At 43.4% G+C, this 13,678-nt stretch overlaps 1 protein-coding gene across 1 annotated transcript in view; it reads left to right on the forward strand.

Annotated features, from left to right (window-relative positions):
* The first annotated feature begins 528 nt into the window (after positions 1-528).
* The window catches only part of LOC131193403 (inter-alpha-trypsin inhibitor heavy chain H3-like), a 38,504-nt gene continuing 25,354 nt past the window's right edge, over positions 529-13,678 (forward strand). The window contains exons 1-4 of the mRNA XM_058173510.1: positions 529-1,169; positions 9,127-9,147; positions 11,249-11,415; positions 12,886-12,990. Coding sequence (XP_058029493.1) covers positions 1,077-1,169; positions 9,127-9,147; positions 11,249-11,415; positions 12,886-12,990 — 386 coding nt within the window. The 5' untranslated portion in view covers positions 529-1,076. The remainder of the gene's footprint in view (positions 1,170-9,126; positions 9,148-11,248; positions 11,416-12,885; positions 12,991-13,678) is intronic.

Genomic DNA, 13,678 nt, shown 5'->3' on the forward strand with positions numbered 1-13,678 from the left:
GATGGTGTGAAATGTATCAACACTTTTGTGATTAGCCACAGGACATTCCTTTTCTGATAAGGTTTCCCTTCACAAAGCTTCTTAGAAGTTTCTGCTACATACAATTATATGAGATTTGTTAACATGCAGAGTCAGGATGTTTCAAGATGTATTTCTGTTTGCTACGTGTAGCATGAATAGTGTAACTGTAGAACGCCTTAGACACGTGTGGGAGTGATGTCCTTGTAGCCTGTGTAGATTGCTATGCAGCTGTGCCACGTAGACAATAGGCAGAGAACAAAGAGCAGCCACCTCATGGCGGAGAACAAAGAGCCACTTCATGGTAAAACTCCTCCCAAGAATCACGAGCTTTCTCCCAAAATCATAGGCTTGTGGATGTGCTTGCAGTCACGTATTCACATGTTGAATATATGCTAATATGTAATCTCCCCTGCTTACCTTTTGTAACCACCCATTTTTACCTATACACAATAAAAGGGGGCTCTGGAATTTGCTCTGGGCCTTCTCATCCCAGACTTTCTCTAGGCTCTCATCCCGAGAAGTCCATGAGTCTGTCGTTCGTTAGCAGCCTTCATGAGAAGCACACCAGATGCTTTGACATTCCCTCCCACCCTTTCTACTTAAGTTATTGCTTTATCCTACATGAAGGCGGAAGCCCAATTTTCCACAAATCTCTGTCTGAGTCTTAAAACTGCCATTCAGCAAACTATTTGGAGCTTTTTTGGGAATAAGCAATTTTGGAGTAGCTTTTATTGCAGCTGGCTTCCTGCAGCATTATTTTGGGATTATTTTGAGAAAGTTTGGAAGAGAAGGAAAATAACTTAATCTGCTTTTTTTCCCCCCAAGGTAAATGGGTGAGTATTTTAGCCAGATTAGAGGCTGCCTTTTCCCCGCATGATCAATCTTTGACCCAGTTGTGGAATTGTAATCTATTTCCAAGACTTTGTAATTGATTTGCAGACATTGACAAATATTTGGTTTTCGGTCTGAGCTTCTGATTTATCTTTCACCAAAGTCACTGCAAGAGTGACTGCCTGATCTTGTGCATTCCTGCCAATGTGCTTTAGTCTTTGATCATGGGGAGACAACTGCTGTTTTATATTCTTCTGGCAACAATTCCTGTGGTTGGATCATATGATTTTCTAATAAATAATATCAGGAACATCAAGGTAAGTCCACAGAAAAGCAGATATGTATTTATTCACTCATTTATTTATTTATTAGATTTACACCCTACCAGTATCAAATTGCTCTCAGTGACTTATTGATATTAAACCACATGAGTTATGCATGCATTGTTTTGACATTGAGCTGCTAGCAAATGTCTCTAGTGGCAACCTCTTCCAGTTTTAAGTGTATATTTTTATTCCTTTTGACACACAAATATGAAGAAAATTCAAGATATGATCCTAAAATAATAGCAGTTGGAAAGGATCTTGGAGGTCTTCTAGTCCAACCCCACCCTATACCATTTCAGACAAATGGTTGTCAAATCTCTTCTTAAAAACATCCAGTGTTGGAGCACCAACAACTTCTGGAGGCAATGATTAATTGTTCCAGCCGTCAGGAAATTTCTCCCTAGTTCTTAGGTTGCTTCTCTCTTTGATTGGTTTCCATTCCATTCCAATATCATATTCTTATCCATATGAAGGCAGTTTGAGTTATGGTTTGGGCTCTGAGGATTTCTTTGCATTCCATCCCATCTTATTGAATATATGATGGAGAAGTATAATATAATATAATATATATAAGCCGTGCTATACTAATTCATGCCATTCCTTCTGTTGGTCTCCCTTGCTTATTTAGATCTATTGTGTGTTTAAGGCTTCCTTATTTTTCTGGAAAGTGCAAAATCTGGCATTGTAAATTACTATTTTTAAAATTGCAGTATTAGAAACCCAATTCTTTTCTGTTTCCAAGTTTATACTAAACACAGCTTATGCTGCAACTTTCAATGTACTGTACTGCACAATACTACTCTATTTTGGTATTACACACACACACACACACACACACACACACACACACTAGATGTAACAAAACATTGATCCATATATAAGCACACAATCCTATGTGACATTAGGCTATATTTAGTTTATTTTTATGTATTGTTTTATTGAACTGCGCTTCTGTACTTGCTTACATGGTACTTAGCATCGCAATGCAATTATTCAGAAGTGATCAATCTTTACGTGCCTATCAATAACAAAAAATGTGAGGAAACTGCTAATTTATTAATGAAACAGAATGGCAAATGGTGTGTTTTCATATTCTGGAATGCAGAAATCCTAATTTATAGGGAAAGAGGTTAGCTACCGTTATTCCCATATCTATTGAGTCATGGTGGAGCAGTGTTTAGAATACTGCAGGCTACTTCTGCTGACTGCCTGTTGCCAGCAGTTCGGCCATTCAAATCTCACCAGGCTCAAGGTTGACTCAGCCTTCCATCTTTCCGAGATCAGTAAAATGAGGACCCAGATTGTTGGAGGCAATATGCTGACTTTGTAAACCGCTTAGAGAGGGCTGTAAAGCACTGTGAAGCGATATATAAGTCTAAGTGCTATTGCTATCTTTCAGTTTAAACAGATTAGAGTTTCTTAGAGGGAAGCTACATAATGAAATCAGGGGTGAAATGCTCCCGGTTCGCACCGGCTCCCCCGATTAGGTAGTGATGGCAGCTGCTGGTTCGGATGACCAGTAGCAAAAATCCCTGCCCCCTGCCTCTGCTGAGCCGCACCATCAGCAGAGGTTTTTTTTTTTTTTAACTTTTAAAAGTTTTTCTTCAGCTGAAACATGCCATCATGTTTCAGCTGAAGAAAAGGATGGTTTTGTGCATGCACAAGATGGCGGCGCCCTGAGGATTGGCGTCGGCAATCTTTGGGCTCCTTCTAGATGGCAGCGCCCCTGGTTGCCTGCTTAGCTGCTCATGCCCCCGATCTGTTAATTCTACCTTTCGGGCAGCCGGGGGAGAGTTCTTCGGATCTCTTAAGCCCCACGGTTGCTGGGAACTGATCTGGGAAGGTGAGCGGCGGATGGCAGCGGCCATGTTTGTGGCACCGGTGGGGGTGGTGAGCCGGCCTGTTTCTACTCCAGCCGTGCTGTTTTGGGCCCTTTCCCTCGGCTGCGAATTCGAACTGCAGTGGGAGGGGGGGAAGTGGTGAATTGGAGCAGCAGCGGTTTCTGGCGTTTTAGACAGCTTTTGCCACTTTTTCCACCTTCTGCTCCTGCCGTTTCCATCATGTGGTTTTGGCCACAAAGGTTTTCTCGACTTACTCTACTGCGGCCTTTGTTCATCCTGGCGGCCTATTGCGGCCTCTTGTGGCCTGCTACAGCCTGTTGCGGCCTCTACCTCTACCTAGGCGTTCCCGTTTCCTCCAGTCCTTCGGCCCCTCGGGGGAGGCCTGGCCCTTCTGTGAGGCCTCTTGGAGGGTTTTGGAGAGTCTTGGAGAGACCTGGTCTCTGGAACGATCCGGACCCGGACATTCCAGGGGTGTTAGTGGCGGAGATGGAGCGACCCCTGGCTGGCATGGGCTGGACAAATTTGGAGCCGGTTATTGGAGGACTGCCTGAGGCCGGCGGAGAGTAAGAAAATTGAGGTACCCTGGTCTGTTCCTGGCTTGTTCTTTTTCCTGACACTGTGATATCATCGACAGTTTCCTGGCCTTTTGTGATTCTTATGGCCATATTTTATTCCTTTGTGGGTCATCAGGAACTGAGGGGAGACTTGTCCGGAGGACAGCAAATTACATCGATGGTGGAAATGGAACACCAACCCCACCCTTTCTCTCATGCTTAGGACTTGACTTTGGACTCTCTTATACTATTCCATCCTGGATTTAAGAGCTTATATTCATTGGACCGTATTAAGATCTTGGCCCGGATATTGATCAGGAGTTACCATCATAACTGTCCATTGTTTGTATTATTATACGCCCGTCCTTAACTGAGAACTAATTTTATATTACCATTCTAGCCAATTTCAAGATGGAGCCATTGTTTCGCCGATTTTTATTATGTGATATTCCTCAAATGAACTCTTGCACCTGCGAGGTGCCCCCGCCTCGCAGGAATGGCCCTCTACATTATCGAGGGCCGGCCTCAATGACGGGTCTTGGGACCCACAGAGGTGGCATGCACGTAGAAAGAACCTGTGGGGATTTTTAGATAGGGAATTTTTAAGGGGAGGGAGGGTAAGGGCGGGTGTTGGGGGTAGCCCGCCAAGGGAGGGGCCAGTCACTGTGCGTGCTCACGGTGGGGTTTTAATAGGTCCGAAGGTTCTGGGGAAGGGTGATGTTCCTGATGATGAGGGTGGTTCCATCTGGTTAGCGGGAGAGGCAGATATGGCGGAAGTAAGGGGCCATATCGATCTTTGGGGGCACGTGCTCGCTGTTTAAAAGCGATCAAATGCCCCGGCCCCTCAGACTTTTCCTGTTCCCCAGGCGGCCAGGATCCTCAGAGCTTGGGCCTCCGGTTGATGCTGTGCAATGCACAGTCCATGGTCAATAAACCCCCCCGCTTTGCGATCTTATGCAGGAGGGATCTGCGGACCTTATGGGCATTACGGAGACCTGGTTGGGCACAGAAGGGGGAACTCCCCTTGTCAAAATGTGCCCACCAGGTTTCCGAGCATTCCATCAACCGAGGGCCCAAGGTAGGGGTGGGGGGGTGGCGGTTGTGATTAAGGAAAGTCTAGAACCGAGGGAGACCACTGTACCTCAGATAGCCGGTTGTGAATCCCTCTTTGTGAAATGGGGTCAAAGGGTGCAGGTGGGCTTGTTGATCACGTACCTGGCTCCTTGCTGCATGACTACAGCCCTGCCCGAGCTGCTGGAGGTGCTTGCCGAGGTGGTGGTGGAGACCCCCAGACTTATAGTCATGGGGGACTTTAACTTACCATCAACCGGCTTGTCATCAACCGCGACTCGAGAGTTCATGGCCTCCATGACGGCCCTGGACCTGACACAAATAGTTGATGGCCCTACTCACATTGGGGGAGGCACACTGGATCTGATTTTTATCTCTGGACAGTGGTTAAATGATCTGGATTTAGGAGATTTAATTACCGAACCATTGTCATGGTCAGATCATTTTCTCCTTTGTCTAGACTTTCGGACCGCCGCTCAACACCGCAGGGAGATGGGACCAACATGCTGGTTCCATCCCAGGCGCCTGATGGACCCGGAGAGGTTCCTGATGGAGCTTGGGCCATTTCCTGAGGATCTGGCCCACGGCACAGCTGAGGAGTTAGTTGCGGCCTGGGAACGGGCCGCGATTGGTGCTTTAGACCGTGTCGCACCTTTGCGGCCTCTGACCCGGCGCAGATCTCAACCAGCCCCTTGGTTCTCCGAGGGGCTGAGGGAGATGAAACACCGGAGAAGACGCCTAGAGAGTGCCTGGAGATCCAGCCGTTCCGAGGCTGACTGGACACTAGTTAGGTCCTATAGTAGGATTTACCTAGTGGCACTGAGGGAAGCGAAGCGTTCTTACATTTCCTCCCTCATTGCGTCGGCAGATAACTGCCCGGCGGCCCTGTTTTGGGTGACCCGCTCCCTCCTTTATCAGGAGGTGCGGGATGACCCCTTACAGAGCCGTGCCGAGGAGTTTAGTGGTTATCTATACGATAAAATCGTTCAGCTTCGGGACGGATTGGATCAACAGTGGGTAGATCCAGGTGAGGGGCTGGAGACACGTCTTGTTGAGATTATTTGGGATGGATTTGACCCTGTGACTCCCGAGGACATGGACAGATTGTTGGGGTGGTTGAATGCCACCACATGTTTATTGGACCCGTGCCCCTCCTGGTTGGTGCTGGCCACGCAGGAGGTGACACGAGGCGGGCTCCAGGGGATTATAAATGCTTCTTTGATGGAGGGGGTTTTCCCCGCCGCCTTGGAAGAGGCGGTGGTGAGGCCCCTCCTCAAGAAGCCCTCCTGGACCCGGCTGTTTTAGGGAATTATCGTCCTGTCTCCAACCTTCGCTTTGTGGCGTAGGTTGTTGAGAGTGTGGTGGCACGTCAATTACCCCAATACCTGGATGAATCGGTCTATCTAGACCCGTTCCAGTCTGGCTTCCGACCCGGGTACAGCACGGAGACGGCTTTGGTCGCGTTGGTTGATGATCTCTGGAGGGACAGGGACAGGGATTGCTCCTCTGCCCTGGTCCTATTAGATCTCTCGGCGGCTTTTGATACCATCGACCATGGTATTCTGCTGCACCGGTTAGGGAGTCTGGGAGTGGGAGGCACCGTTTATCGGTGGCTCTCCTCCTATCTCTCTGACTGGTCGCAGACGGTGTTGGCAGGAGGGCAGAGATCGACCGCGAGGCCCCTCACATGTGGGATGCCACAGGGGTCGATTCTCTCGCCTCTCCTGTTCAACATCTATATGAAGCTGCTGGGTGAGATCATCAATGGCTTTGGGGTGAGGTACCAACTGTACGCTGACGATACGCAGTTGTACTTTTCCACCCCAGGCCATCCCAACGAAGCCATCGAAGTGCTCTCCCAGTGTATGGAAGCTGTACGGGTCTGGGTGGGGAGAAACAGGCTCAAACTCAATCCCTCCAAGACGGAGTGGCTGTGGATGCCGGCACCCCGGTACAGTCAGCTGCAGCCGCGGCTGACTGTTGGGGGCGAATCATTGGCCCCAGTGGAAAGGGTGCGCAACTTGGGCGTCCTCCTGGATGGTCGGTTGTCTTTTGAAGATCATTTGACGACCGTCGCCAGGAGGGCTTTTTAACCAGGTTTGCCTGGTTCGCCAGTTGCGCCCCTTCCTTGACCGGGATGCCTTATGCACGGTCACTCATGCTCTGGTTACCTCTCCCTTGGACTACTGTAATGCTCTCTACATGGGGCTCCCCTTGAAGAGTACCCGGAGGCTCCAGTTGGTTCAGAATGCAGCTGCGTGGGTGATAGTGGGAGCCACACGTTGCTCCCATGTAACATCACTCCTGCACAGTCTGCACTGGCTACCTGTGGTCTTTCGGGTGCACTTCAAGGTGTTGGTGACTACCCTTAAAGCGCTCCATGGCTTAGGGCCAGGATACTTACAGGACCGCCTGCTGTTACCAAATACCTCCCACCGACCTGTACGCTCGCACAGAGAGGGACTCCTTAGGGTGCCATCCGCCAAGCAATGACGGCTGGCGGCCCCCAGGGGGAGGGCCTTCTCTGTGGGAGCTCCCACCCTTTGGAACAAACTTCCCCCTGGACTTCGGCAACTGCCGGACCTTCGGACTTTCCGCCGCGAGCTGAAGACCTATTTGTTTGTTCGCACAGGACTGGCATAGGATTTTTTAATGGGATTTTAATTAGTTTTAATGTTTTAACATTTTATATTTTATGGGGTTTTATTCTAAATGTTTTAATTCGGCCATTTGTGTAATAATTTTTTTTTAATTATGGTTTTACGTGTATGTTGCTGTTGTTTTTTTACTACGGCTGTAAACTGCCCTGAGTCCTTCGGGAGAAGGGCGGTATAAAAATTTAATAAATAATAATAATAATAATAATAATGCCTTGAAAAGTAAAAAAAAAAAACCTCTGATGATCGCGGGGCTGAGCAGAGATCATCAGAACACTTTAAAAGTTTTTTTTAAAAAAACCCTCTTCAGCCGAAGGGGAAAAGAAAAAAGAAAAAAACCGAGGTTTTAAAAGCCTCCTCTGGCAATCCCAGAGGAGTTTCCTGATCCTCACAGGCTTTTAAACTCACTTTTTAACAGCCCCCACTTATAAGAGCCCCCACCCATGCCCAGCCAATTCCCCTTCCTCACTTACCTATAATTACTGCTCTTTCGGGCTGGCAATGGCATGTTTTCTTCAGCTACTGAAGAAGAAAAAAAAGCTTGCTTTGACTTCCTGCTTTGCTGGCTGAGGAACTCTGGGATTTGAAGTCCACAATAAAATAAAATAAAATAATAAAATAAAATATTTGTGAAGCTTTCTGAGATTTGGTATGTTTCTGTAGTGTTTCACTCTAACTACACAAACACACAAAATCTCAGAAAGTTGTATATGGCATTTTGTGAGTGTGTGTGTGTGTGTGTGAGTTGTGTGTGTGTAAAGTGTGAAGGTTGGTTTTTGAGCTTTTTGTGGCTGTGTGAAGTGTGAAGTGAAGCTGCTTTTACATTGTGTGTGAGTCAGTTGTGTTGTGTTGTGTGTGTGTAAAGTGTGAAAGTTGGTTTTTGATACCTCTTATTGTTTTTTATACTTTTTTATTCTTATTATTTATTGTTATTGGCCATGCCCACTCAGTCATCTGACCAAGCCACTCCCACCAATTAAGCCATGCCCACAGAACCGGTAAGGAAAATTTTTAGATTTCACCCCTGAATGAAATCATACCGTTTTCTCCAAAATAAGACATCCCCTGATAACAAGCCCAATCGGGCTTTTGAGCGCATGGCAATAAGGCATGACCAAGCACTTATTTCAGGTTCAAAAAAAAATATAAGACAGGGTCTTATTTTTGGGGAAACACGATATTATATGAATTATATGTTGAGGATATAGAATTACACGTTGGGCAAAGAATTATATGTTGGGGACCAAAATATACTTCTTTAACCCTTAATTTTACCTTTATAGCTGATTTCAAAAAAATAGGAGTAGAGGTGGAAGACATTGGGGCAGATACAAGTCTTGGACTTTATATGTGTGGGCTGGAGTCATACCACTCCTGTTATTGCCCCACTCCTAATATTTGTAGTGAAAGAAACATATCTATAAGGGTTTTTATCCAAAGGATAAATGACTTTGCATGTAAAACATGGAGGCCCTCAGAAAGAATTAACATAACATGAATTTATTTAGTCATTTAAATTTGATTGACAATGAATAATAATAATAATAATAATAATAATAATAATAATAATAATAACAACAACAACAACAACAACAATAATAATAATATATTTACAAAATAATAATAATAATAATAATAATAATAATAATAATAATAATAATAATAATAATAATAATAATAATAATAATAATAATGCTGCTTGGGAAGTGTTTGACCAATGATCTGTAATACGAAATCCAGCATAATTATTTCGTTTGCTGTGTATACTGTCATTTTATGTAAATAATAATAATAATAATAATTTTATTACTTTTTTCCATTACAGAAGAGAAATGTTGCAGATACTGTAAGTATTTTCATTATTTATGAGCCTTGTGCTGGAAAACCTTTCTGTCAGCGTTCCAGAACAACCCAACTCCAATAATCCTATTACACTAATTTTGAGCTGAACTGCTGTATTTATATATATGCTCTGTGTTGGCTTGCCTTTGTATTCAGTCCAGACATTGCAGATACTGAAAGCTGCTGCATGTTTAGAAACCATGCAGCTTTGGCAAACCAAATTACAACAAAATTTATATGGGCAGGTAAGAAAGCAAGAATAAAATTAACAGATCTTCAGGATAGTAGAAGCAGAGGTGGCCTAGGGCTTCCAGACTGGCAACTTTATTACAAAGCAGCAATCTAGTTTGGGTTACGGAGTGGATTAATTTGAGAAATAGAAGATTACTTATACTGGACATGATTTACAAAAAAGATGGCATGCCTTCCTATGGGACAAAGAGAATAAATCTCATTTATATTTTTTTCAACATAAAATATGAGAAGCTTTAATCCAAATATTGTAAGAAATCAAGAAAAAACACTATATGAAAATCCCTAGATGGGTTTCGACAATGGAAGTGATGATCCATCCAAACACTCTGGATATAAGTAAAATGGCCAAATACAATGAAATTTTAGACAGCCAAGAGAATCTAAAAAATAGGCAGGAAGAACAGGGAATAAATATAGATTGGTAGCCTTGTTTGCAATTAAAATTATGGTACATAAAAGATAAAGATGAGTATGGAATTGAAATGGTGCCACAACAATTGGACAAAATATTGATTGGCAGGGATGAAAAATTTAGAACCAAAATTTAGAACTATTTATTAGCATTTGACAGAGCTGAAGGCATAGTGAAGGGAGCTATGATATATCTTGTACAAAAAATGTTGGCATAATATTGAATTAGAGGATTGGGAAACAATTTGGAATAGAAATTATAAAATAATTAAATCAGCAAAATATAAAGATAACCAATACAAAATGTTTTATCCCTTGTATTTGGCACCCTCTAGATTAGCAAAGATATATTCAAATCTAAGGCCAAATTGTTGGAAATGTGGACAAAAACAAGGTACCTTTTATCATACATGGTGATTATGTTCCGAAATGAAAAAAACATTGGAAGAAAATACACAGTTGGTTACAGGAATTAATAGGCTTCCGGATAGAATACACCCTAGAATTGTTTCTCCTTCATAGGAAAATATGATTAAAAATCCCATCATATATCATTTTACATATAATAACTGTGGCAAGACTAGCCTTCGCACAATGTTGGAGAAGTACAAATATACCCTCTGAAGATTTAATAATCAAAAAAGCATTTGATTGTGCCAAAATGGACAAATTAATACTTGAATTGAAAGGATTGATGGATTCGGAATATTATGTAATATGGGAGAAGTGGTACAACTGGATAGAAAACAGAAAAACGGAAAAGAAATAGACAGAAGAAAAAGCCCCAGTCAATTTTTATGTGTGCACCTAATATAAGCCCTACCCCAAAAATAAGTCCTAGTGAAGGGGGTGAGCATGGCCAGCATAGGAAGCAGCGAGTGCATGCAGGTTGATGGTGTCTGGCAGTAGCCATAGCCCATTGGATCCCCTGCCTTCCGCTCCGTGTCTTCTGCTTTGCGTAACTCCACAGTGCACTGACCAAGGCATTGGCAAGTTGCAGCTGCTGCCAAATACCGTTGGTCCCCATGCACTTGCCAGCTCTTGTGTGTACACCAGGGGGTGGCTGCCCAGCTGGGCTGATCACCCTGAAATCATGTTTCCCTGAGGATAAGCCCCAGTGCTTATTTTGCCCCCCCCCCACAAAAAAAAATAAATTGGGGAAATATGGTATATGCATTTATGTATCTACAGTATCTCCATGTATTAACCAAATATTATGTTTAAGTTGTGATAAAATGGAAAGTCTAATGGTAGTACTATTAGTCTTTTTTGAATGTCAGTAAATATTGAGAAAATGGATACATATCTATTGTTTTCTCTACTTTTCACTGTGCCATTAAAACTTTGTTCTGAACTGCTGTTTGAATTATACCAATGTTCCCAATTTGAAACTAGTTAATGTCTTTCACTAACTCATCAAGTAAATGCTCATTTTCCAGAACACAGATGGCATCGATATCCATAGCATGAGCATTGATTCCCATATTACCTCTCGATTTGCTCATAATGTCATCACCAGTCGAGCCATCAACCTTGGCAATGCATCTAAGGAAGCCTTCTTTGATGTGGACCTCCCAAAGACAGCATTCATCACAAACTTCACCATGTATGTAAATCTATTTTCCCAAACAACTGAGTTGTGAGCAGACATTCAATTTGACCTTCAGGGAGTCATTGCCCCAGGTGAAAACCTATTTGGCCCTATAGTAGAAATTAAGAGGAAGGGTGCAAATTTAGTTTCAACTTTCAAATATGTGAACTAGCTCAGTTTTGGAAATAAATCGTCCTTGGCTATTCTCAATTTGAAAAGAGCCTACACTGACTGACTGACTGATTGATTGATTGACTGACTGTCCATCTTTCTGCCTGCCTGCCTGCCTGCCTGTCTATCAAATCTATACACCACCCATCTCACTGTAGAAATGATTCTGGGCAGTATACAATAAAAAAGACCATAACCACCCCAAAAAACACACAAAAATACATAATGTTAAAAAGAGGAAAAAATAATTTTATGTATCCCTACCAAATGGAATGGCTTTTGCTCATTCCTAGGGTCCTGACTGATTACATGTCTAATAGTAACTGCATTATTCTTTCATACTATTGTAGAATAGGGAAAATTAATCTGTGACCTCCAGATTATTTCACTTCAATTCCCAGTAGCCCGAGTCCACATGGCCCTTTGAGCTGTAGTTTAACCTTTGGGGAGGACCACAAACTTCTCACCCTTCTAAGAGACACTCCCTTGAAATAACAAATTAAATTTTTAAAAATAAAAATATAATCACATTTTTATTCTATTTGGCTAAAGAGAGTATTGGAAAAAATGTTTTAAATAATCAGTTGTCCATCTGATCTCTTTTCTTGATTTTTGTGGTGAAAAAAAGTCCAGCTGCTGCTTCTTTCTGTGCATTGTCTAAAAATGCCAGTGGTTGACCATGGTCTAAGGCACGGGTGTCAAACTTGATTTCATTGAGGGCTGCATCAGAGTTGTGTTCAAACTTAGAGGGCCGGGGTGGGTGTGGACAGCTCAATATCACTCGTCAAGGTTCTGTTTTTGGCTGTGATGGCCTCCTGCAGTTCTCTGCCAGCAACAACGGAGCCTGGGGAGGCTCTGTTTTTGTTGGCAGAGGGCTGCAGGAGGCCATCGCAGCTGAAATCAGAACCTGGGAAAGTCATGTGTGGTCCTCCTAACCTCCATTTTTCCTGGCAGAGGAACTGCGGGCCAGTCCTTAGCTGTTTCCAGGGCAGCCCCGCAGGCCAGATCTAAACACCCAGTGGGCCAGATCCGGCCCGCGGGCCTTCAATTTGACACCCCTGGTCTAAGATCTTTGTACATGCCTGAGCACCAACCTAAAGGCTTCCCTTTTTCAGGACATTAATTACCATTGGGTGTTTTCTTCATAATTGTCCTGCATTTAATTACAATTGTCTAATTCTTAAGACAATTATGATAGAATTGTTTCTCATTTAAACTAGCTCAGGAATAGAGGGATATATAAAGAAATGTGATGCTTTGAAAAGAGAAAGACCAGAAATATTTCTATGTATAGAATATTTTTTCCTTTCCTAGGACAATTGATGGTGTGGCATATCCAGGAACTATAAAGGAAAAAGAAGCTGCTAAAAAACAGTATCAACAAGCAGTTTCAAAAGGACAGACAGCTGGTCTAGTAAGGTGAGATTTTTTTTTTAATCCTGGTAATTTATTTCAGGATGACAAAAAAAGAAAGGGAAATGTATGGATTTGTACACAGAATCCAGTACCTTGGAGGAAGAGTTGACTCTTGTGCAGTTTGTGGCGTTTCTCGCAGCCAGCGGGCTCGCCACGAGAGGGTCCGGGCAGTCCCCGCGCCGGACGGAGTGAGAACGAAGACACGGAGTCCAATTCTCCTCGGGGTGAGCGAGCTCCGAGCTAGCTCGAGACAAACTCTTTTATTGAGGTTTGTTAGGGGTGGGTTACAGAGTATCAGAAGGCAAGCATGTGATCCTGATTAACCACACATAAACTGACACATTGGGTTGGATATGTATATTATGGCAATATGTTTGCAAACACAGCTGAGCAAAATGAATATTCTATGTGTGCAAAGCAGTTTTCTTATCATGTCCAGTGTTACCCGGACAGGCTCTGTGGTTAGCGTTTCTGAACAGTTTGCAACAGCAGGTGTGGGCACATTTCTACAGAACTTTTCCTGTTACAGAATGTTCAAATGTAGCGAGACATGGAAACATCACAGTTAATGATTATGTGGTTAGAACAGGAAATACAGAAATACACATACAATGCAGACTTTGTCTGCTTGCTAGTTTTTCTTGTACGTCGTCCAATTCTGAGAAGAATCTGCATCTACAAGTTTATATTG

Source organism: Ahaetulla prasina, chromosome 2, assembly GCF_028640845.1.
Source record: "Ahaetulla prasina isolate Xishuangbanna chromosome 2, ASM2864084v1, whole genome shotgun sequence".
NCBI lineage: Eukaryota > Metazoa > Chordata > Lepidosauria > Squamata > Colubridae > Ahaetulla > Ahaetulla prasina.